Below are 27231 nucleotides of genomic sequence, written 5' to 3' on the forward strand. Positions count from 1 at the left end.
AGTAAGATTAGCGACCCTAGTGGCCGACACAAACACCGGGCCCATCTAGGAGTGGCACTGCAGTGTCACGCAGGATGGCCCTTCCAAAAAACCCTCCCCAAACAGCACATGACGCAAAGAAAAAAAGAGGCGCAATGAGGTAGCTGTGTGAGTAAGATTAGCGACCCTAGTGGCCGACACAAACACCGGGCCCATCTAGGAGTGGCACTGCAGTGTCACGCAGGATGTCCCTTCCAAAAAAACCTCCCCAAACAGCACATGATGCAAAGAAAAAAAGAGGCGCAATGAGGTAGCTGTGTGAGTAAGATTAGCGACCCTAGTGGCCGACACAAACACCGGGCCCATCTAGGAGTGGCACTGCAGTGTCACGCAGGATGTCCCTTCCAAAAAACCCTCCCCAAACAGCACATGACGCAAAGAAAAAAAGAGGCGCAATGAGGTAGCTGACTGTGTGAGTAAGATTAGCGACCCTAGTGGCCAACACAAACACCGGGCCCATTTAGGAGTGGCACTGCAGTGTCACGCAGGATGTCCCTTCCAAAAAACCCTCCCCAATCAGCACATGATGCAAAGAAAAAGAAAAGAAAAAAGAGGTGCAAGATGGAATTGTCCTTGGGCCCTCCCACCCACCCTTATGTTGTATAAACAAAACAGGACATGCACACTTTAACCAACCCATCATTTCAGTGACAGGGTCTGCCACACGACTGTGACTGATATGACGGGTTGGTTTGGACCCCCCCAAAAAAGAAGCAATTAATCTCTCCTTGCACAAACTGGCTCTACAGAGGCAAGATGTCCACCTCATCATCACCCTCTGATATATCACCGTGTACATCCCCCTCCTCACAGATTATCAATTCGTCCCCACTGGAATCCACCATCTCAGCTCCCTGTGTACTTTGTGGAGGCAATTGCTGCTGGTCAATGTCTCCGCGGAGGAATTGATTATAATTCATTTTAATGAACATCATCTTCTCCACATTTTCTGGATGTAACCTCGTACGCCGATTGCTGACAAGGTGAGCGGCGGCACTAAACACTCTTTCGGAGTACACACTTGTGGGAGGGCAACTTAGGTAGAATAAAGCCAGTTTGTGCAAGGGCCTCCAAATTGCCTCTTTTTCCTGCCAGTATAAGTACGGACTGTGTGACATGCCTACTTGGATGCGGTCACTCATATAATCCTCCACCATTCTATCAATGTTGAGAGAATCATATGCAGTGACAGTAGACGACATGTCCGTAATCGTTGTCAGGTCCTTCAGTCCGGACCAGATGTCAGCATCAGCAGTCGCTCCAGACTGCCCTGCATCACCGCCAGCGGGTGGGCTCGGAATTCTGAGCCTTTTCCTCGCACCCCCAGTTGCGGGAGAATGTGAAGGAGGAGATGTTGACAGGTCGCGTTCCGCTTGACTTGACAATTTTGTCACCAGCAGGTCTTTCAACCCCAGCAGACTTGTGTCTGCCGGAAAGAGAGATCCAAGGTAGGCTTTAAATCTAGGATCGAGCACGGTGGCCAAAATGTAGTGCTCTGATTTCAACAGATTGACCACCCGTGAATCCTTGTTAAGCGAATTAAGGGCTCCATCCACAAGTCCCACATGCCTAGCGGAATCGCTCCGTGTTAGCTCCTCCTTCAATGTCTCCAGCTTCTTCTGCAAAAGCCTGATGAGGGGAATGACCTGACTCAGGCTGGCAGTGTCTGAACTGACTTCACGTGTGGCAAGTTCAAAGGGCATCAGAACCTTGCACAACTTTGAAATCATTCTCCACTGCGCTTGAGACAGGTGCATTCCACCTACTATATCATGCTCAATTGTATAGGCTTGAATGGCCTTTTGCTGCTCCTCCAACCTCTGAAGCATATAGAGGGTTGAATTCCACCTCGTTACCACTTCTTGCTTCAGATGATGGCAGGGCAGGTTCAGTAGTTTTTGGTGGTGCTCCAGTCTTCTGTACGTGGTGCCTGTACGCCGAAAGTGTCCCGCAATTCTTCTGGCCACCGACAGCATCTCTTGCACGCCCCTGTCGTTTTTTTAAAAATTCTGCACCACCAAATTCAAGGTATGTGCAAAACATGGGACGTGCTGGAATTTGCCCATATTTAATGCACACACAATATTGCTGGCGTTGTCCGATGCCACAAATCCACAGGAGAGTCCAATTGGGGTAAGCCATTCCGCGATGATCTTCCTCAGTTGCCGTAAGAGGTTTTCAGCTGTGTGCGTATTCTGGAAAGCGGTGATACAAAGCGTAGCCTGCCTAGGAAAGAGTTGGCGTTTGCGAGATGCTGCTGCTGGTGCCGCCGCTGCTGTTCTTGCGGCGGGAGTCCATACATCTACCCAGTGGGCTGTCACAGTCATATAGTCCTGACCCTGCCCTGCTCCACTTGTCCACATGTCCGTGGTTAAGTGGACATTGGGTACAACTGCATTTTTTAGGACACTGGTGAGTCTTTTTCTGACGTCCGTGTACATTCTCGGTATCGCCTGCCTAGAGAAGTGGAACCTAGATGGTATTTGGTAACGGGGGCACACTGCCTCAATAAATTGTCTAGTTCCCTGTGAACTAACGGCGGATACCGGACGCACGTCTAACACCAACATAGTTGTCAAGGCCTCAGTTATCCGCTTTGCAGTAGGATGACTGCTGTGATATTTCATCTTCCTCGCAAAGGACTGTTGAACAGTCAATTGCTTACTGGAAGTAGTACAAGTGGGCTTACGACTTCCCCTCTGGGATGACCATCGACTCCCAGCGGCAACAACAGCAGCGCCAGCAGCAGTAGGCGTTACACGCAAGGATGCATCGGAGGAATCCCAGGCAGGAGAGGACTTGTCAGAATTGCCAGTGACATGGCCTGCAGGACTATTGGCATTCCTGGGGAAGGAGGAAATTGACACTGAGGGAGTTGGTGGGGTGGTTTGCGTGAGCTTGGTTACAAGAGGAAGGGATTTACTGGTCAGTGGACTGCTTCCGCTGTCACCCAAAGTTTTTGAACTTGTCACTGACTTATTATGAATGCGCTGCAGGTGACGTATAAGGGAGGATGTTCCGAGGTGGTTAACGTCCTTACCCCTACTTATTACAGCTTGACAAAGGGAACACACGGCTTGACACCTGTTGTCCGCATTTCTGGTGAAATACCTCCACACCGAAGAGCTGATTTTTTTGGTATTTTCACCTGGCATGTCAACGGCCATATTCCTCCCACGGACAACAGGTGTCTCCCCGGGTGCCTGACTTAAACAAACCACCTCACCATCAGAATCCTCCTGGTCAATTTCCTCCCCAGCACCAGCAACACCCATATCCTCCTCATCCTGGTGTACTTCAACACTGACATCTTCAATCTGACTATCAGGAACTGGACTGCGGGTGCTCCTTCCAGCACTTGCAGGGGGCGTGCAAATGGTGGAAGGCGCATGCTCTTCACGTCCAGTGTTGGGAAGGTCAGGCATCGCAACCGACACAATTGGACTCTCCTTGTGGATTTGGGATTTCGAAGAATGCACAGTTCTTTGCTGTGCTGCTTTTGCCAGCTTGAGTCTTTTCATTTTTCTAGCGAGAGGCTGAGTGCTTCCATCCTCATGTGAAGCTGAACCACTAGCCATGAACATAGGCCAGGGCCTCAGCCGTTCCTTGCCACTCCGTGTGGTAAATGGCATATTGGCAAGTTTACGCTTCTCCTCCGACAATTTTATTTTAGGTTTTGGAGTCCTTTTTTTCTGATATTTGGTGTTTTGGATTTGACATGCTCTGTACTATGACATTGGGCATCGGCCTTGGCAGATGACGTTGCTGGCATTTCATCGTCTCGGCCATGACTAGTGGCAGCAGCTTCAGCACGAGGTGGAAGTGGATCTTGATCTTTCCCTAATTTTGGAACCTCAACATTTTTGTTCTCCATATTTTAATAGGCACAACTAAAAGGCACCTCAGGTAAACAATGGAGATGGATACTAGTATACAATTATGGACTGCCTGCCGAGTGCAGACACAGAGGTAGCCACAGCCGTGAACTACCGTACTGTACTGTGTCTGCTGCTAATATAGACTGGTTGATAAAGAGATAGTATACTCGTAACTAGTATGTATGTATAAAGAAAGAAAGAAAAACCACGGTTAGGTGGTATATACAATTATGGACGGGCTGCCGAGTGCCGACACAGAGGTAGCCACAGCCGTGAACTACCGCACTGTACTGTGTCTGCTGCTAATATAGACTGGTTGATAAAGAGATAGTATACTCGTAACTAGTATGTATGTATAAAGAAAGAAAAAAAAACCACGGTTAGGTGGTATATACAATTATGGACGGGCTGCCGAGTGCCGACACAGAGGTAGCCACAGCCGTGAACTACCGCACTGTACTGTGTCTGCTGCTAATATATAGACTGGTTGATAAAGAGATAGTATACTCGTAACTAGTATGTATGTATAAAGAAAGAAAAAAAAACCACGGTTAGGTGGTATATACAATTATGGACGGGCTGCCGAGTGCCGACACAGAGGTAGCCACAGCCGTGAACTACCGTACTGTACTGTGTCTGCTGCTAATATAGACTGGTTGATAAAGAGATAGTATACTCGTAACTAGTATGTATGTATAAAGAAAGAAAGAAAAACCACGGTTAGGTGGTATATACAATTATGGACGGGCTGCCGAGTGCCGACACAGAGGTAGCCACAGCCGTGAACTACCGCACTGTACTGTGTCTGCTGCTAATATAGACTGGTTGATAAAGAGATAGTATACTCGTAACTAGTATGACTATAAAGAAAGAAAAAAAAACCACGGTTAGGTGGTATATACAATTATGGACGGGCTGCCGAGTGCCGACACAGAGGTAGCCACAGCCGTGAACTACCGCACTGTACTGTGTCTGCTGCTAATATATAGACTGGTTGATAAAGAGATAGTATACTCGTAACTAGTATGTATGTATAAAGAAAGAAAAAAAAACCACGGTTAGGTGGTATATACAATTATGGACGGGCTGCCGAGTGCCGACACAGAGGTAGCCACAGCCGTGAACTACCGCACTGTACTGTGTCTGCTGCTAATATAGACTGGTTGATAAAGAGATAGTATACTCGTAACTAGTATGTATGTATGTATAAAGAAAGAAAAAAAAAACACGGTTAGGTGGTATATACAATTATGGACGGGCTGCCGAGTGCCGACACAGAGGTAGCCACAGCCGTGAACTACCGCACTGTACTGTGTCTGCTGCTAATATATAGACTGGTTGATAAAGAGATAGTATACTCGTAACTAGTATGTATGTATAAAGAAAGAAAAAAAAACCACGGTTAGGTGGTATATACAATTATGGACGGGCTGCCGAGTGCCGACACAGAGGTAGCCACAGCCGTGAACTACCGCACTGTACTGTGTCTGCTGCTAATATATAGACTGGTTGATAAAGAGATAGTATACTCGTAACTAGTATGTATGTATAAAGAAAGAAAGAAAAACCACGGTTAGGTGGTATATACAATTATGGACGGGCTGCCGAGTGCCGACACAGAGGTAGCCACAGCCGTGAACTACCGCACTGTACTGTGTCTGCTGCTAATATAGACTGGTTGATAAAGAGATAGTATACTCGTAACTAGTATGACTATAAAGAAAGAAAAAAAAAACACGGTTAGGTGGTATATACAATTATGGACGGGCTGCCGAGTGCCGACACAGAGGTAGCCACAGCCGTGAACTACCGCACTGTACTGTGTCTGCTGCTAATATATAGACTGGTTGATAAAGAGATAGTATACTCGTAACTAGTATGTATGTATAAAGAAAGAAAAAAAAACCACGGTTAGGTGGTATATACAATTATGGACGGGCTGCCGAGTGCCGACACAGAGGTAGCCACAGCCGTGAACTACCGCACTGTACTGTGTCTGCTGCTAATATAGACTGGTTGATAAAGAGATAGTATACTCGTAACTAGTATGTATGTATAAAGAAAGAAAAAAAAACCACGGTTAGGTGGTATATACAATTATGGACGGGCTGCCGAGTGCCGACACAGAGGTAGCCACAGCCGTGAACTACCGTACTGTACTGTGTCTGCTGCTAATATAGACTGGTTGATAAAGAGATAGTATACTCGTAACTAGTATGTATGTATAAAGAAAGTAAAAAAAACCACGGTTAGGTGGTATATACAATTATGGACGGGCTGCCGAGTGCCGACACAGAGGTAGCCACAGCCGTGAACTACCGCACTGTACTGTGTCTGCTGCTAATATATAGACTGGTTGATAAAGAGATAGTATACTCGTAACTAGTATGTATGTATAAAGAAAGAAAGAAAAACCACGGTTAGGTGGTATATACAATTATGGACGGGCTGCCGAGTGCCGACACAGAGGTAGCCACAGCCGTGAACTACCGCACTGTACTGTGTCTGCTGCTAATATAGACTGGTTGATAAAGAGATAGTATACTCGTAACTAGTATGTATGTATAAAGAAAGAAAAAAAAACCACGGTTAGGTGGTATATACAATTATGGACGGGCTGCCGAGTGCCGACACAGAGGTAGCCACAGCCGTGAACTACCGCACTGTACTGTGTCTGCTGCTAATATAGACTGGTTGATAAAGAGATAGTATACTACTAATATTATATATACTGGTGGTCAGGTCACTGGTCACTAGTCACACTGGCAGTGGCACTCCTGCAGCAAAAGTGTGCACTGTTTAATTTTAATATAATATTATGTACTCCTGGCTCCTGCTATAACCTATAACTGGCACTGCAGTGCTCCCCAGTCTCCCCCACAATTATAAGCTGTGTGAGCTGAGCACAGTCAGATATATATATACATTGATGCAGCACACTGGGCTGAGCAGTGCACACAGATATGGTATGTGACTGAGTCACTGTGTGTATCGTTTTTTTCAGGCAGAGAACGGATATATTAAATAAAACAAACAACTGCACTGTCTGGTGGTCACTGTGGTCGTCAGTCACTAAACTCTGCACTCTCTTCTACAGTATCACAGCCTCAGGTCAATCTCTCTCTCTCTCTCTCAACCCTAATCTAAATGGAGAGGACGCCAGCCACGTCCTCTCCCTATCAATCTCAATGCACGTGTGAAAATGGCGGCGACGCGCGGCTCCTTATATAGAATCCGAGTCTCGCGAGAATCCGACAGCGTCATGATGACGTTCGGGCGCGCTCGGGTTAACCGAGCAAGGCGGGAGGATCTGAGTCTGCTCGGACCCGTGAAAAAAACATGACGTTCGTGCGGGTTCGGATTCAGAGAAACCGAACCCGCTCATCTCTAATATATACACATCTATATTTATGTAAAAAATATAATGCATATATAGAATCCATAGAGAATTGCCACTCACATATGTTTCTGTCTGGGGTGCACACCCAGTGTTTCTCCAGTATGGGAACACAATAATAATCCCTCTCTCTCTCTCTCTCTCTCTCTCTCTCTATATATATATATATATATATATATGCATATATATGCATGTAGAGCCGGCGGCACTACGGTATTATTACTGGAGTGCTACTGACTCTACGTGTATATTTGGGCTTTTGGCTGTGAGCACCAGGCTGTTCATGTATTAATGTGTGTGCTGCCTACTTGGAAACTGTATATGTATATATAAATATATATATATATATATATATATATATATATACATATGATGAAAATGCCTTTGCATTGAATCATCAATATGGTGTACAAAAAATGGTGTTTGCTGATTTCTTTATCCTGGGTGCCGCCACATGGAGTTTGTGTAATGTGGAGGGCAACGGGGCAAGTATATCTCACACTTTATACAGAGTGGCAGATACTGCATAAGTGTATATATATATATATATATATATATATATATATACAGCGAACAGAAGCATGCAGCGGCACTCAGAGACTTGATCCCAGCAGATAACGTGCAAAAAGAGGACTTTAATCCATAACAACAAAGTAAGGTGACCAACGTTATGGGGCGCTGACGCCCCTTTGTCAAGGTGATACCTTGACAAAGGGGCGTCAGCGCCCCGAAACATTGGTCACCTTACTTTGTTGTTATGGATTAAAGTCCCCTTTTTGCACGTTATCTGCTGGGATCAAGTCTCTGAGTGCCGCTGCATGCTTCTGTTAACTGTATATTTATTGTTCCTGAGGGCACCGGAGCAGTATTTATTTAGGGTGAGTGCCAGCTCTTTTCAAGATATATATATATATATATATATATATATATACATACCGGTTAAGTATCCCATATCCAAATATTCCAAAATACGGAATATTCCGAAATACAGACTTTTTTGAGTGAGAGTGAGATAGTGAAACCTTTGTTTTTTGATGGTTCAATGTACACAAACTTTGTTTTATACACAAAGTTATTAAAAAATATTGTATTAAATGACCTTCAGGCTGTGTGTATAAGGTGTATGTGAAACATAAATAAATTGTGTGAATGTACACACACTTTGTTTAATGCACAAAGTTATAAAAAATATTGGCTAAAACTACCTTCAGGCTGTGTGTACAAGGTGTATATGTAACATAAATGCACTCTGTGCTTAGATTTAGGTAACATCACCATGATATCTCATTATAGTATGCATTCATTCCAAAATACAGAAAAATCCGATATCCAAATTACCTCTGGTCCCAAGCATTTTGGATAAGGGAAACTCAGCCTGTAATATAAATGTTCTTGCTTGTGGCCTTTTAAATAAACATCAGTGGATTCTTTTACTATATATAAATGTATTAAATCTACATATAAATCTACGTACATTTGGTTAACCATTACATTCTTCACTTTCATGAACAAAAATAGGAAAGGCAATAATAGAAACCTACTTCCAATTATAACCTGGCCACTCCAAAGTGGTGATAAAACAAACCATGGCTATCACAGAAGCCGCTGTGAAAGCTCTTAGAACATATGAGATACTCCCACTCTCCACAGCAGGCAAAGGACAGAATATCCAGCACAAAAATATTGCAGGATCCTGGAAAGTTTTGTTTTTGTCATCACGATAAACTTTATTAGTACATTTGTGATGCACAGAAAACATCCGGAAACCTGCCATTACAGCGGTGACAGGTAATACATCCAGGGGCGCTTTAACAGAGGAGGAGGCCCATGTGTGGCCTACTTGATTCCAGCCCCCTCCTCTCTGCCAGCAGCATTGGAGAGTCTGCGCCCTAGAGGGTTCAGACTCTACTGTGCATGTGCAGATCACCGAGTGATTTCTCTACTGCACATGTAAAGAACACCGTAAAAATGGCCACTGTGCCATTTTCGTGGTGATTCCAGAGTGCTACTGACATCGGTGTGGGACTCCAGAGAGGTAAGTATTTAAAAAATGGGTGCAGCATGTGTGGTGGAGGCCCCCTCTGGACACTGGAGCCCATATGCACTGCACACACTGCAACCATTTTAGATATGCCAGTGAGTACATCCTTCCTTAGATGAGGTACTGTGATTACTTGTACATTTCAAAGCTCTTACCATGTTCCATCCTGGATAGAGGTAGTCTGTTCCAACAAATTCAAAATAGTGAGCCAGGCCTTCCTTTAGCCATACATCTTCCCACCATACTGGTGTTACTAGATCTCCAAACCACTGTAAGATAAAATTTGCTTTGTGAGTTACAGATTGCAAGAACTTTTCAGCTGCTGTGTCTGTGCTGCTGTATCACATTCATGTAGGGCACAATTAATAATGAAAACTGACCTTTTATAAATTAATAATTGGAGGGATATAAATAAATAATTAAATCAAATTTGAATTTATTGACTATTACAAAACTATACATTGTGTAAACTGAGAATAAACATATTGAGCCGCTACAATGGCTGCATTCTTACACATTTCTGTTTGTTTGTTTGTTTGTTTGTTTGTTTATGAATATTAAGTCAGTATTGTATCATTTGCATTATAAATTAACACTACTGACCTCAACTGCTAGCAGGTACTATATGTTTGTGAATGCCCTCTCATTGCCATTATATATAGGACTAAATAAAACAACAGTTTAGGTCCATTGAACTAGAACAAATACAAAGCTATGCACATGTATCCATGTACTATATAAACATTAATATAATAGAATGTATGCGTATATACTATTCATAGAACTAATTGCCCCAGAGTAATCACAAGACCTTGGATAAATATTTAATTTTTTTTTATTTCTGAATTCCATGAAATATCCATTGAGTAAATATAAATACCTGAAGTAGTAATATTTTTTTCTGTTTAGAAGAAAAAAAAAAAAAAAACAGCAAAAGAACACACATAGGTGGCGCATTTTGTGTTACATATTTTACAAATTTTATGTTTAATTATACACTTTTGAATGCAAAATTAACAAACTACAAAAGGAACACTTGATGACCACTTAGAAAATTTTCACACATAGTGGATTTACAAGCTCTGCTTCACAATGATGTGCACCTACACGGTACAGTGTTGACATCATCCAGCTTTTGGTCGAAGTTGATCATCTTTTGCTTCTACTACACTAAATTCTGTTTTCATTTATATTTTTTATGATGCATCCAAACATTTGGTTATATACTGAGATGATTAATTTTACACAGTGATTGCAGATCCATGGATGGTTAAACTCTTGATGGACACTCACTTATCAGTTTTGGTATTTATGTATACATCTTCTTGAGATTTGTATTGGTATAAATCATTTGGGAAATTCATATTCAAACTGGGCACACAAATTACCAATCTCTTGGTTTAATTGCTCCCAATAAAATGAGAAGTATATACCCAAGTTGACCCCATATGACCCCCATACTCACTGAGTAAGAAATGGCTTAGTATGTACACTCTTCTATACAGTTAACAAAAACGGGTTATTGGCCCAGCAATTGTACAAGTATGTACCCAGCATTCGTTTTAGTGAAATTTCTGGATACAGGGGTCAGTTGTATATTGTAAATATAGAACATCAATCATAAAAATTATTTTGTGGCATCTTTGTCACATCCACATGCAAAGAATATTTCATTTTTTGGAACAACACTATTTTAATGTGGTAAAGGAATGGGATTGCTCATATAATTTTTTCCATGTGAAACAATTTAGTTTCCTTCCTTGAAGTTCGTTCTTATCACTATAGATTACAAGGTGCATAAATCTCAACAGTTGATGTAAGTTAATAAAATGTGCAAACACTCACATAAAAAGAATAAATGGTCAATGTATCTGTAAATGAATATGTAAACAATAAATAAAAAGAATTATCAGACATTTTCAAGTTCTATAAACTATATTTACAAATACCTAAGTGCTGTTTAATATATAAAAATGTGATAATCACTTGCAATGGTTCTTTTTTAAGCATCCTGGCTACACTAAAAGGTAGAAGACATGCTGATTGCACAGTAATGCATCTTTTTTTCTGGTTTGGAAGCCTATGATTATAGTTTTTACCTACTAAAAAGAAAGCATTTTGTCCCTCTAGCAACCCTCTTTAATAACATTTGTGCTTAACTAGATACTGTTAAGTGCACTACATAAAATGAACAAGAATAAGCTATGTCACAAAATTACTTTTACAAAGTTTTAAAGATCTTTCATACTGTCAAAAGTGGAACATTGTGTGCATACACAAGACTGATATTTATCAATTATTAATAGAGGTTAGAGAGAAAGCATAACTGAGCAACATAAATCTGCTCTTTGAGTTTTTCAGGATGGGTTAATGTCAAGCTTATTTCAGCCAAAACAAAGTTTGACATGTACATGAAACTTGGCCAGCACACTCTGGTGCTGCAATAAATCAGTTTTTTGGACTTATACTCTTCCATATCTCAAACACAAATACAATAATTGGAAAAAAGTTAGAGAACCATTGACTGAAATCCACGGGGAATGGCATATGGTAATGAAGTCACATTTACATCTTAATAGGCAATTTATATCCACGTAGAGCTACATTTTTGTCCATATAAACTTTTAGAAATGTTTTAACATTTGTTACAATTTTATGTGTGACTATAAAGGGCAATGACTTTCTTAAACGATGGCATATACTGTTAAATCTGGTAGGCTAGGATGCATTCTGAATCTACACATAAAAAGTGACTGATATACAGTATTTGATGGGAAGTATCAAATAGCAGAATATAAGCATATGTTTTGATCTGGCTCAACTGAAACATGCTAGGCACTCTCTAAATTTTGTCATATAGTTAATAGGAGCTGACATGGATGTTGCTTAGATCTAACAGAAGTTTTTCCAATTTTAAAGGATATGCTAGGAAACTGTGTGTAAATTGTTTCAGCTAAGCTTATTCTGAAAGTCTATTTGCTTTTATCCCTATTTATTATTTAGTTTTGCTTTTAAATTAAGAATAGTTTATTTCTGCAGGCATACTCATTTGAAATACTTACCTGTTAGGGCAGGTAATATAAACACTTAAATACTCTATATGAAGGCAAATATTGTAAATAAAATCTTCTGTAAACTGTTGTAACAACCAAAATACTAAACTTCTGTACCACAAAACTACCATGTACATCTTAATAAACGATTTCTGTAGAAACAATTAAGAGAAGCAGATAAATAAAACCAAAACAAACATTACTTTGTATTGTTTGTGTTTCAAATGCTAAAATCAAGTCAAGAATAATTTGTGTTTCTTGCATGAATGCAAATGCATCTAATCCTTTTACTGTGCATTATCTAAAAAGCTAATTATACACCCTTGTACTGAGAACTGAAAACCAGTTAAATTATGGATATGGGCAGGGCCAGATTAACAATAGAGCAGAGGGTTCTACAGATCCAGGCCTCCACATAAAAACAGGCCCATCAAAATGACAGCATGAGGATAACAAGCCACAAGCTGGCTACATGGTTGGTCATAATTCATAAGCATTAAAATTGTATTTCTATTTTTTACACACAATTATGCAATTTGTATGCTTTTACATATTTAGGGAGACATTGGGGCTGATAGTGTACAGAGTCTACATGCCACTGGTCACACCTACACAGTACTGGTAACCCCCCCCCACTTCCCCCCTCTGCATCTCATAATAAGCCCTTGAACATTTTCAGCCCCAGACACATGAGGCCCTTAATCCTGCCCTGGATTTGGGGGTAGGGGGAGTCTGTATGGAGTGAAGACTACATTATGTGAAGGTGGTGAAATCTCTTAAAAACTACAATTTAAAATATTTACAGAAGCCCATTACAACCTGCAATAAGGGATTTGGAAAATATGCACTTGAATTTGTTTTAAAAACCTTTAAGATATTAGAATGTGTGGCTAATGTTAATGATTCTGTTAGTTTTGTACTAGTTTTTTTTATAAACCGATACAAATAGAACTTTTAACCCTGCAATGCCTGACATGAAATAACATATAACAAATATGATTACATATGGCTTTATAGATTAAATGGTTATTACCTTAAAAATGTAATTGTCTAGAATGTTTACAAGTTTATTTTACATCATAATTTAATGTTGCCTACCTGATGACAAATTTCATGCACGATAACCATGGTGACATCAAGTAAGTAAGATATTGAAGATATTCTTTGATCAAGAAGAATTTTCTGCTCCACAAATACGCTTAATCCCCAGTTTTCCATAGCAGCATAAGGATGTTTAGGTACAGCTAATAAATCTAAGATAGATAAAAAAGAAACACATTACAATAGTTTCCAGCATTTTTTCAGTCAGAACAGATTAGGTATATACCACAGGAAGACAAATTATACCATTAGGATAATGTAAAAACAGAATAGAGGTATCTGAAAACATGTTATCTATAACATTTTAGAAAGTAAAGTGAAAAGAACATAATAACTGTTTGTGATAGTGATTAATGATGGGAATGCCAGGTTGAGTATGAGGATAGTATAGTGTACTGTATGTATGTGTGCTTGGATGGATAAATGGATAGATATATAGATAGATAGATAGATAGATAGATAGATAGATAGATACTTTTTTAGATTAAATATATTATATATTAGGAATACTGCTCCAGAAAAAAACATGTACTGTAAAATTATAGATTTGTGAGCATGCAGATTTTATTTTCAATTGTGAAGCACTAATTATCTCTATGTATTTAAGGCTAAATAATAAAAGTTACAACAATGGATTGCTGTTGTTCCTTTATATCAAAATACACTGACTAGTGGCATTATAAAGGTACTGCTGCAACACTGTTACAAGCATTCTCATACAATCTTCAAGGTAAAAACATGATCTCTACCATAACTGGGATTAGTCACGTAGAAATGCTCAGCTTAAACTACAAGACTGAGAATTTCATACAGTACATTAATTCTTCTAGTATACAGTAGGTGGAAAATAATTTTGCAAACTTATTTGTTAAACTACCTTTAATGAATGTTGGCTGCACATACAAGGTTTTAACCACTTTGGATACTAAAATTTTGTGTGAATATTTATACTATGGGGGTCTTTGACTGCTCTTAGGCTTTGTATATAATTTATGAATTAGCTATCCATTACCTTGAGCCTCTTTCATTTATGAAAACACATTTTCACCATGTTCTACGAGTTTCTTGCTTAGGATATCTTAATTTGAATTTACTAGAATACCATATGGCTTGCATATATCATAGGTAGTTATAAAATAAATAAGTTTTTAATAAGTAAATACAGTACTAATCCTTCTATTTGAAAAAAACATGCATTTTGAGTGCCAATATGTAAAACTACAGCAGCATAACAATACAGAAAGTAGATAAACTATGACTAAATAAAGTATAACCTACCCAAAATGAAAAATATGTGTGTTTAAAAGGGGGATGGAGACCACCAGTGTTTCCAGATGAAAAGTGAGGAATGAGTTGTTAAATAGCTTAAAATATATTTAAAATATAATATTCCCTCTAATAATAAAAGCAATAATTTAGTTTACTATTTTATAAATACTGACTAGAAATACTATGTACTCACAATGCTTATTGCTGGCAATTTGATTTCAGCACTATGGACAGTAAAGGCATATAGTACAATAAATTCTTTCCTTGCCCTGATGCATTTATTAAGATTTTATTGCAAAGGTGAACACGTAAAAGTTTAGTGCATTTTCGAGATTCTTACTACAGTACATTGGAAATTAAAATGCTATGATGTAGAGGAATACTGATTATACATACTTATTCTAATTTATGCAAAAATGTCTAACCCATCTATGAGAAAAGACTTAGTGATCTTATTTAATAAAATTAGTACTTAACGGCAGTATGCACTGTTGCATGCTAATGTGACGTATTTGTGCTTTCGTTTTAAATGAATTGAAAGAGATTAACATCCATTTTGATACATATTAGAGTTTAATGGTTCTTTCCATCTGATAGAAAAACTGTGCCATAAATGCATTAGTAATATGTGTGACAGATGGTTATCTTTAGTAGATTAATGGTACATAATGTTCATAAGTGGTTTATTATCATAAGTAAGGTTATGTTTAGCATAAATCTCAGTAACTCTTATTAATAACAGTGTTATAGTATAGACCTATATAAACATTAATTAGCAGCTGTCAATTAAAAATAAAGTTATGCTCCTACAGTCTGTATTGTGTAGCTGCTTCTGTAGTCTGGGGGATAGATGTCTCAGATCTATTGTATTAGTATGGGAGCTTTACAAATGTTTTGATATGTCAGTTTGACTAATGTCTAAAGGATACCTAAAGATTAAAAATGGGGCAGACTAGATGGGCCAAGTGGTTCTTATCTGCTGTCAAATTCTATGTATCTATGCAGTTGTCACAAAGGTGAGAAAAATAACAGTTAATGAAAACCTAATGTAACAAGACAATGTTTTTATTTCATAGTTTATTATTTTCAAACTTGGTACCAAAACACTTTATTACCTACTGTAAGAAATCAATTATTGTTGGGAATAATAAGGTGCAGGTATTAAGTGAGGTCTAAGGTACTGAAATCAAACGCTATCCATGATTGACATGTAATTTTAGTTTTCTCATGAGTTGGCCATTATTAAAAACCAGACTGGCTCTACAAACAAGTTGGATATATGAACTTTATTTGATAAAATGATACACTGACACGACAATCCACCTACTATACATTACCATGGCAAAAACTTAAGCTTCTACTATTACTGTACATCAGTGGTTTCTCAGTTGCTTCTATCTTACTTCTCTCAACATACTGCCACTGCCACATGAATTCTGCCAAATATATGATACTTGCATGAGAAGACCGGCCATTGCCTTGAACAGTATCAGCACTTTTATCTCCTTAAACAATATTTGCTGCTGTGAACATCACACAATCTAACGAGCTACAGGTTTTTTTTCATATTCAGCCGCTTAAAAAGTGGGACATATGAACATAAAAACAGGAATAAGTAGGAGGCATGAGCTTTGTTTCATGTACATACTGTATGACTTTTCCCAAAAAATATTCCTATATCTGTGTGACAGGACCTTCACTTTACTACTCCTTCCACTACCTATTTGTCAGTCTGTGGCTTTTCACTGTTTTCCATTCTCCTCCTCACATCATGGCACGAACACCCTCATATGCAGCCCTTTCCACATAAATACACAAGTTGATAAGCATACTACAAGATCAGCAGAAGCCTCTCATTTAACAATCAGTACTGCTGTTATCAGTCTTATAAACTGATTGGCTACAGGTTGTTTAGTCCCTGTCTATTTCCAAGTGCAGAAGCTGAAGAATAAACTGATTAGCAAAACAGTTGATTTGATCTCAGTCAAGTACACCATAGCCAAGACATTCCAAATGCAACTACTTTCCTCTGCACATGATTGGTATGTATAGCTGAAATGTTTATATACAGTATATTACAAAAGTTTCTATCATAAAACATACCAACAAATTGAATAGACATAATTGAATTAAACATCACTGTTTTGCAAATCAGCTTTCATAAGGAGGACTCTGTTTCAATTGCCCTTGTATGACATGTATATCCACTCTTTTCTTAAACAGTTAGTTGGTCAGTATTAACAATTTAAAATACTAGTTTATAATTTTCATCAAATATATCAATTGAAATATGTATTCACAGAATCAGATTGAAGTTACTGAGTTTGTGATGCACCATGCTATATGACGGTTAGTAACATAATTTGTGCTGATTAAATATGTTCTTTGTACAGTATGTACTTTGTTCTTTGATTTACAAATTGGTAATAATAATACATGAGTTTGAATGTAGTGATTTGAGCCTGTTTACTGATTAAATTGCAAAATTTCTCCAGTCGACAGTCTGTGGATTGGATCCACAAATAAAAATTTGTTATAAAATGGTCCCAACATTCAAAAATAATTCTGAGGTCACTGCCAAGACCAAAACTCAAGAATGTTTGAAATGATCTGACCTACAGTATATAGATGTGCGTAAAAAAAAAATCAAGATTCTAAATGTTTGGTGAGTTAGATTTTATAGTGAACAGATATAGTTTACTTGTGATCTACTCATAAAAGAGAAACACCATAGAGACAACTCCAAATAAAGTGCATACAGTTATACCTTGTATAAAGTTGGAGTCATGCAGCTATATTTTGAAGTGACTAAAGTCTACTGTACTTCCAGAGATCTACTTATGTAATAGACTTATATTAGAAACTTTTGGGAAGAAAAGCTGGACAGAGGGATTTAGATGCTAAAGACTTACTATCCCTTCAAATGTAACACACTTGAGAGTTATGCTTTTCTGTTTCCATCATTTTTCATTTCATGAAAGCTCCAAAGTCACCAAGGGAATTTAAACAGAACACTCCTTTGAACTGCTTTATATTTTGAGCCACTGTATATTGTCTCAGCTATAATCTACAGTAATCCATAAAATTTAAATACAGTAGTCATAAATGTTACTGCACGAAACACATTTTTATATGAAAACTGTAAGGCTTAACCTACATACACATTTTAACTTATTAAAAGTAGACATTCAAGAAGTAATATAATATTTTAAATGACATTTTTCACATCACATTAAGCACAGTATAGACACAATACATTAATTATGATACGTGACAAATTATATACCATTTCACTAGGGTGTTGTAAATATACAGGACAAGACAGTTTAACATGAAGTACTGGTTTATCGATATCATTCATGTAAACTATTCTTTGTACATGGTATTCAACATTTTTAATTCAATGCACGCACTATGATATACTAGAGCACATAATAATGTCAAATAAGTTATATCTATCTTCAAAAGCAACCAAAGCCCAGCACTTAATCATTTCAAGTGGATTTTTCTGTTGCACATTGAGAAGACAAATTAGTGACACAAAAGAGGTTATTGATGTGTTTTTATTTTTCCTTAATGCAGCACAAATGTATTACCTCACATTAAAATACATAAACAATGGATTGATTTCACCGAGGTTTTGGTTTAGACAGCATGCTCTGCATCCATTGAGAATTTTAACTGTCCCAAGAGAAATACTTACAGAAGAATGGAAATGTCATCAGGATAAAAAATAAATTAAAAGACAGTCTAAAAATGAAGAGCACATATGACTGTAGAATAACAACTCTAATTTTGAATAATGTTTTAAATTGTTGTGAGATATTTCTAAGGACTACCTTAGTGACACAAGGGACAACAATATTCATACTGTACCACCCAAACTGTCTCTCTTTTGGACACAAGTCTACATGTTCCATAATACAATAAAAAAATATATTTTTGTTTCTTGTGTTTAGATCTTTCTAAAGTACTGTGTATTGGCTGCTAAACACTAGTCTGATTTCAATAATGTACCATTTTTCTTCATAATGTTAATGCCAAAGGATGTCAGCTCATGAGGTGCCACCATTTTATATTTTTTGCTGTGTCAATCTCACCACAAAAAAACACTTCATTTTTGAAAATTATCTCAGCACATTTTACATTGCTTTTGGGGCATGTGGATTTTGCTGGGTACAATAGCTGATAAATATTTTAATTCAGGGCATACAGTAAGTAAAAAATTGAAGAAAGGTCTAATTAACCTTTCATAATTCTGCCCTTAGCTATGTTAATTTAAACCCACAAAATATCAAACTATCACTGCATATTTATTCAGCTATTTCTTTATAAATAGAATCTAAATATGAGTACTTTTTGAATCTTTGGCAGATTCTTTAAATAAACAATATATTGTGTTAGATAAAATGTATATATTTAATTGTTTTTTAGGAATTATTTTAATTTATTATGCATAGTTATGCATAGTTTTGATAAGGCATGACAATAATCCCAAAATTCATGTTATAGCATATATATTTACAGTATTTTCTAATGACAACACTATACAGTAGTGCTCTACACAGAGCAAGATAATTAAAAACAGTCACTTATTGCTTGGATGAAAAAAATACTTTTAATATATAAAAAAAGGAAAAAAATCTCAAAAGTAAAACCAATTAAAATGGTGACTCCAAACTACTTGAGCACTGGTATACAGCAGGCTCACCAGCTACCTCTCTAACAACTCTATCCTTGATTCTCTCCAATCTAGCTTTTGTACACTCCACTGAAAGTGTCCTTTTCAAAGTCACCAATGACCTACTTTCAGTCAAATCTAGTGGTCATGTTTCTCTGCTCATTCCCCTGGACCTCACTGCTGCCTTTGACACTGGGGATCATCCTCTCCTACTCTGCACTCTTCAGACCATTGGCCTCTCCAGCACAGTCCTTCCCTGGTTCACCTCTTCCTCACTAACTGCTTCTTCTTGGTGTCTGCCTTTGGCGCAACTTTACCCCCTTCCATCCTCTCATTAGTGTTCCCGAGGGTTTTGTCCTTGGCCCTCTTCTCCCTGCACACTTCTTCCCTGGGTGCACTCATAAGCTCCCTTTCAATACCAATTCTATGCCAATGATGCGCAACCATACCTGTCCTCTCCTGACCTCGTCCCCTCTGTCCCCTCTTGGGTATCCAGCTGCCTCTCCGCCATCTCCTCCTGGAAGTCTGAGTGCACCCTGAATGTTAACATGGACAAAACTGAACTCATCATATTAATTGTTACCTATGCTCTGTTTTAATTTTTCAGTTACTGTAATGTTAAGTTCTGTCTACCCTGTATTGTTCTAATGTCTGCGATATGTACAGCACTGAGAAACACTTGTGGCGCCTTATAAATAAAATGTAATGATAATAATAATAATAATAATAATAACCATTTCAACAGGTAATCATATATCATTAACATGAGCAGATACCTCACCCATAGGAATGTCCACACATATATATGCATACAAGAATCTACCACACTCACCATTCCCAAGAAAAGAGTGCACTCATGTACCCACGACCCCCAGGTTGGGGTGCAGTGGTCTGTGACCACCTGCTCAAATATACATATACTGAGAACCCCGCACTCTCCTTGGTAATTTCATTCACCTTAATACTTTAAATACATAACTGGATAAATAAATAATGGGGCTATAGTTCATGAATTGTACAATGCATTTAAGCTTACAGCCTTCATTGCAAGTCCTACTCTATCACATACATTTTTACATAGATCTTTTTAGAAACCTGGCAACTGCTATCTCATAGGAGAGAATGTGCATACCCGATTTAAAGATCACCTGCCAAACTTATGGCTTTAAACCAGGAAAGCACTTTTTCTCCAATGAGACCGCAGTTGCCAGGTTTAAAAAAAATCTATGTTAAAATGTATGTGATAGAGTAGGACTTGCAGTGAAATGGGGTCCCTTGATGTGGGCTGGAAGCTTAAATGCATTGTACAATTCATAAACTAAAACCCCATTCTTTATCCACTTATGTATTTTCAATATCAAGGTGAATGAAATTACTAAGGAGAGTGTAGGGTTCTCAGTATGTATATATATATATATATATATATATAAGTGCCAAGGCTCCGGCACTAGCTGGAAATTATATGTTGCTGTGCCCGTGCCCTCCTCACCTTCAGCCCATAGGCTATGTGCAATATAAGCTCCAATGGCGGAACTCATGTTCAAAATAAATGAAGACTTGGACTACAGCTTGTGACATGATGTCCCAGATGTGCTCAATTGGATTCAGGTCTGGGGAACGGGTGTGCCAGTCCACAGCATCAATGCCTTCGTCTTGCAGGAACTGCTGACACACTCCAGCCACATGAGGTCTAGCATTGTCTTGCATTAGGAGGAACCCAGGGCCAACCGCACCAGCATATGGTCTCACAAGGGGTCTGAGGATCTCATCTCGGTACCTAATGGCAGTCAGGCTACCTCTGGTGAGCACATGGAGGGCTGTGTGGCCCCGCAAAGAAATGCCAACTCACACCATTACTGACCCACTGCCAAACCGGTCATGCTGGAGGATGTTGCAGGCAGCAGAACCTTCTCCTTGGCATCTCCAGACTGTCACATCTGTCACATGTGCTCAGTGAGTACCTGCTTTCATCTGTGAAGAGCACAGGGCGCCAGTGGCAAATTTGCCAATCTTGGTGTTCGCTGGCAAATGCCAAACGTCCTGCACGGTGTTGGGCTGTAAGCACAACCTCCACCTGTGGACGTCGGGCCCTCATACCACCCTCATGGAGTCTGTTTCTGATTGTTTGAGTAGACACATGCACATTTGTGGCTTGCTGGAGGTCATTTTGCAGTGCTCTGGCAGTGCTCCTCCTGTTCCTCCTTGCACAAAGGCGGAGGTAGCGGTCCTGCTGCTGGGTTGTTGCCCTCCTACGGCCTTCTCCACATCTCCTGATGTACTGACCTGTCTCCTGGTAGCGCCTTTATGCTCTGGACACTACGCTGACAAACACAGGAAACCTTCTTGCCACAGCTCACATTGATGTGCCATCCTGAATGAGCTGCTCTACCTGAGCCACTTGTGTGGGTTGTAGGGAGGTCATACAGGCACGTGGAGGCCACACACACTACTAAGCCTCATTTTGACTTGTTTTAAGGACATTACATCAAAGTTGGATCAGCCTGTAGTGTGTTTTTCCACTTTAATTTTGAGTGTGACTCCAAATCCAGACCTCCATGGGTTAATAAATTTGATTTCCATTGACAATTTTTGTGTGATTTTGTTGTCAACACATTCAACTATGTAAAGAGCAAAGTATTTAATAAGAATATTTCATTCATTCAGAACTAGGATGTGTTATTTTAGTGTTCCCTTTATTTTTTTGAGCAGTGTATATATATATATATATATATATATATATATATGAGATATGGGGCGGGCACTTTTCGTGTTTTGGTTTTGGATCAGGATCCTTGCTCATGTTTTGCATCTGGATTGGTTTTGCCACCCTTTCGTGTTTTGGTTTTGAATTTGGATCTGGATGATTTTTGAAACCCCCCCCACAAAAACAGCTAAAATCACAGAATTTGGGGGTAATTTTTATCCTACGGTATTACTAACCTGAATAACATTCATTTCCACTCACATCCTGTCTATTCTGAACACCTCACACCTCACAATATTGTTTTTAAGCCCAAAGGTTGCACTGAGGTAGCTGGATGACTTTGCTAAGCGACACAAGTGGGCGGCACAAACACCTGGCCCATCTAGGAGTGGCACTGCAGTATCAGACAGGATAGCACTTAAAAAAACTAGTCCCCAAACAGTACATGATGAAAAGAAAAAAAAGAGGTGCACCAAGGTCACTGAATGGCTAAGCTAAGCGACATAAGTGTGCAGAACAAATACCTGGTCAATCTAGGCGTGGCACACAGTGGTTGAATGTCGAAAGTGGCCCTCAATTTTTTAGGACACCAATAGCATCTACTGCACATCCCTGTTATTTCTCAAAAAATTATGCACTACCAAATTAATTGTATGTGCAATACATGGGACATGCTGGAATTTGCCCAGATGTAATACACGGACAATATTGGTGGCACAGGAGAGTGTACCCCTAAACCACACACACGGCAAAGCCTGTAATATTAATTTGGATGATAATAACCCTTTTATTTGGATGGAGTTATATAACAATATGCGGCACAGAACTGTGTACCCCTAAACCACACAGGGCAAACCCTGTAAAAATTATTTGGATTAAATATTAATAACCCCTTTATTTGGAGTAAATAATATACAGCACAGAACAGCACCACTGGACTTATACGGCAGTACCCCTGAAATTATATGGCTGCACTACTGGACTTATATGGCAGTGTAACTGGACTTATACATCAGTAATACCACTGGACTTATATGGCAGTATCACTGGACTGGACTTATACGGCATTATCACTGGACTTATACAGCAGTACCATTGGACATATACGGCAGTATCACTGGACTTATATGGCATTATCACTGGACTTATACAGCAGTACCACTGGAATTATGTGGCAGTATCATTGGACTTTTATGGCAGTACCACTGGAATTATGTGGCAGTATCATTGGACTTTTACGGCAGTACCACTGGACATATATGGCAGTACCACAGGACACATACGGCAGTAATACCACTGGACTTATGTGGCAGTACCACTGGACTAATATGGCAGTACCACTGGACTGAACTTATATGGCAGTACCACTGGACTTATATGACAGTATCACTGGACTTACACAGCAATTCCACTGGACATATACGGCAGTTTCACTGGACTTATACAGCAGTACCACTGGACTTATATGGCAGAATCACCATACTTTTTTGGCAGTACCACTGGACATATACAGCAGTATCACTGGACTTATATGTCAGTAATACCACTGGACGTATATGGCAGTACCACTGGACTTATACAGCAGTAATACCACTGGACTTATATGGCAGTACCATTGGACTTATACGGCAGTAATACCACTGGACTTATATGGCAGTACCACTGGACTTGACTTGTATGGCAGTAACACTGGACTTATACGGCAGTACCACTGAACTTTTATGGCAGTAATACCAGTGGACTTATACGGCAGTACCACTGGACTGGACTTATACAGCAGTACCACTGTACTTATCCGGCATTACCAATGGACTTATACAGCAGCACCACTGGACTTATTTCAGCACAGGGACACCACCACTTGACTGATGCAGGACAACACAGCACTACTGCAATGGACTGAATTTATGCAGCAGCACTGGAAAAATATGGCAGCACAGGACACCACCACTGGACTTATGGCAGCACAGGACACCACCACTGGACTGATACAGCACAACACAGCACCACTGGATTGGACTTATACAGCAGCACTGGACATATGGCAGCAGAGGACACCACCACTGTGACTGGACTGATGCAGCACAAGACAGCACTGGAATGACACACCACTTTCCTGCACAGACAGACACTGAGGAGACACATCCCCTCACTACACTCTCCAGGAATGGAGTGAAAATGACAGCGATACACGGCTCCTTATATGGAATCCAAAACCCGCGAGAATCCGACAGCGGGATGATGATGTTTTGCCTCTTTCTGGTTTCCGAGTCTGATGGAAAGTCCCGACCCAGGCTCAGATCCAGGCTTGGGACATGAAGTTTGGGGGGGGGGGTTGGTTCTCAGAGAACCAAACCCACTCATATATATATATATATATATAAAAAACACAGTAGTATCTTTATCTCGCGCTAAAGTGGAATGTAATTACACAGTTCTTCCAGCGTTATTTTCTTCGGAATGTAGACTGGAGGGTATTTAAATCAGGGGACCTGTAACAGTACCACCCCTCACCAAATAGTCACCCAAACAAGAGGCCAACAGGCCAATTAGAAAAAAGTTATTTTAATAACGTACACACAGTTCAAAGTATAAAATTGTGTCAATAAAATGCAACTAAAAGAGTACACAGCCAACACGTTTGTAAGGTGGAATCTAGATATCCCCTCACCTTTTGCAAGGTGCGAGCTCGACAGGGAGTATCTTTACAGACTAGGTTGTGATTCTCTGACAAACCCAACGCGTTTCGTCTTATCGACTTCATCAGGGGTAACGAATATAGGAAAAGGCTAATTTGCTCATGATGAATTAATATAAAGGATCATAACCTCTAATGTACGATTATTCAGAATCTCCTATATCTGGACTTAGTGGATGAAGCTCTTATATCAGGGCTCCTGATTAGAGCTTAAGAGGTATTCCTTCTTAAATGTGTAATCGGTTGGATAATGGTGTTTTGTATAAACTACCTTAAACCTAACTGGGCATAAATCCTTACAGGGTCGCCTAGGAATACTATTGGTTATAATCTCTTAGGAGTGCTGACAACCATATGTCGGCATTTTTGCAAACTACCTAAAGTGTGGCGTCCAATTTAAATTCAAGACTATTTCTGATTCGGATGTTGACCAACGTACAACGAAATTCAAGAATTATATAGCTGGTTTAACAATCTCAAAAGTATAAGTGGTGTGGCTTCCTCAATAGGTCTCACAGAATAGATCAAGAATTATATAGCTGGTTTAACAATCTCAAAAGTATAAGTGGTGTGGCTTCCTCAATAGGTCTCACAGAATAGATCCTGGGAGAGATTTGGCTGCATGTGGAAATCACAGAATATATATATATATATATATATATATATATAAATATATATATATATATATATATATATATATATAGTCCATTTAGTATCCTGGCATGTGCCTGTGTCTATTTATACTTCTGAAGGCAAACAAATATTGGTAGGTTGAGTATTGCAGTAGATGTATATTCCATATAAGTGCAGTATAGTATTATGAAAAGGAAAAATAATAAAACACATAGGCTTCATATAAGAGCTGCCCACATGAAAATAATAAAACACATAGGGCAGCCACACAAGTAATGTTTGCACAAGCAAGGAAAAGAGGAAGACTAAATTAGTCAGTGATGACCAGGAGCAAGAAAGATTTTACAGGAAGGCAGTTGCGGGTGAAACTGACAATGCCAGAGGGCATAGTCAGTGCCCGTGCAGCTTGGCACTGTATATGGATGTGTACTTGGTGTGAATGTCCAGCTGGCCCTACCCACACTCCCACCTTGAAGCCACAGATTTACATTCTACATAAATGCTAGAAGTGACTGAAGTTTTTCATACAGTTTTTCCTATACGTCTGGGTCTGGTCTGATACATGACATACTGTAGCTCTTTGGAATACAATTCTACTTCCAGGTTCATTAGAACCCTTCCAGGGTTTCCAGGAGAGCCTCACCACACCCACCACTCCAGTGCTGACACGCCCTAACAGTAGAATTATAAACATTGAATCCAGCATTTTCACATGCATGGTCTCATCATTCACAAGTCATGATAAATGACCCCTTTGAGGAATTCTCAGTGTTAAGCTCCTTTTCATTCTTATTCTTAGCAGTATTGATATATATATATATATATATATATATTTTTAAATATGTGTTTAGGCATGTAGCACTTTGCTGTGGTATCACAACTCATTGCCACACTCCAAGGTAAAAATTGATACAGAGAGGCAGCAGCATTACATGTTAGAAACTGCTGGCTTCTTCTGTGTCAGAAGGCAGTGATCACAGTCTCCCCCATGGCCCTTTACTTGAATGTTGGCACCTCATCCCTCCCAAGCATACTGAACATGTACATATTCTCTTTCCTGTAGGCCCTGGACTGGCTGCAGGCGAGAGTGCCTCTTCTGCAATACCTGGAGTTCCTTATGTGGAAATGTAGTTTATTTATGTGGGAGCTGTGGGGAGAAAGACTGAATCAGTCTGGGACTGGGAGCTGAGTGGCCCTAACAGGCAGACAACCACTGGTGAAGCTGACAATGCTGGTGGACGTTGTCAGTGTGGTGGCAGGAGATGGTGCCTTTGCAGTTTGATGCCAGACATAGCTCCATACATGGTATAATTGGCAAGCTGATCCTGGGACTATGCAGTCTGCTACCTGCCCTGACCATTACCAAAGTCGCTGAAATTAGTGTTTACTACCTGCACTGATCTTTGTATATCTTACTTGAATTGCTGTCTGCTGCCTGCCATGACTTTTGGCTATGTTAACAAAATTGCTGACTGCAACCTGCCTTGAACATAGACCATCATACTGATCTTTGACTTGTTCCTTCCTATCCTCTTGTCTACCATCTTCTTTAGTTTTTGTGTACCACTCAGTTTACAATTTTTTGTCTAACCACATGAAAATAGGTCTTTATAGGAATTATATAGGTGCAGACCTCTATGCATTTGGTTCAAGGAATTGATCTATTATCCAACAGTAGCCTACAAAGCACCATGTTTCACATGTTAATGTAAATATTAATCTTTTCATATATGCACC

General features: G+C 39.3%; 1 protein-coding gene across 1 annotated transcript in view; it reads right to left on the reverse strand.

The window, feature by feature from the left end:
• The window catches only part of TRHDE (thyrotropin releasing hormone degrading enzyme), a 992175-nt gene that overhangs the window by 468082 nt on the left and 496862 nt on the right, over nucleotides 1-27231 (reverse strand). The window contains exons 4-5 of the mRNA XM_063927453.1: nucleotides 13507-13661; nucleotides 9511-9624 (exon numbers count right to left, since the gene is read on the reverse strand). Coding sequence (XP_063783523.1) covers nucleotides 9511-9624; nucleotides 13507-13661 — 269 coding nt within the window. The remainder of the gene's footprint in view (nucleotides 1-9510; nucleotides 9625-13506; nucleotides 13662-27231) is intronic.

The sequence above is a fragment of the Pseudophryne corroboree genome, chromosome 6 (assembly GCF_028390025.1).
Source record: "Pseudophryne corroboree isolate aPseCor3 chromosome 6, aPseCor3.hap2, whole genome shotgun sequence".
Taxonomy (NCBI): Eukaryota; Metazoa; Chordata; class Amphibia; order Anura; family Myobatrachidae; genus Pseudophryne; species Pseudophryne corroboree.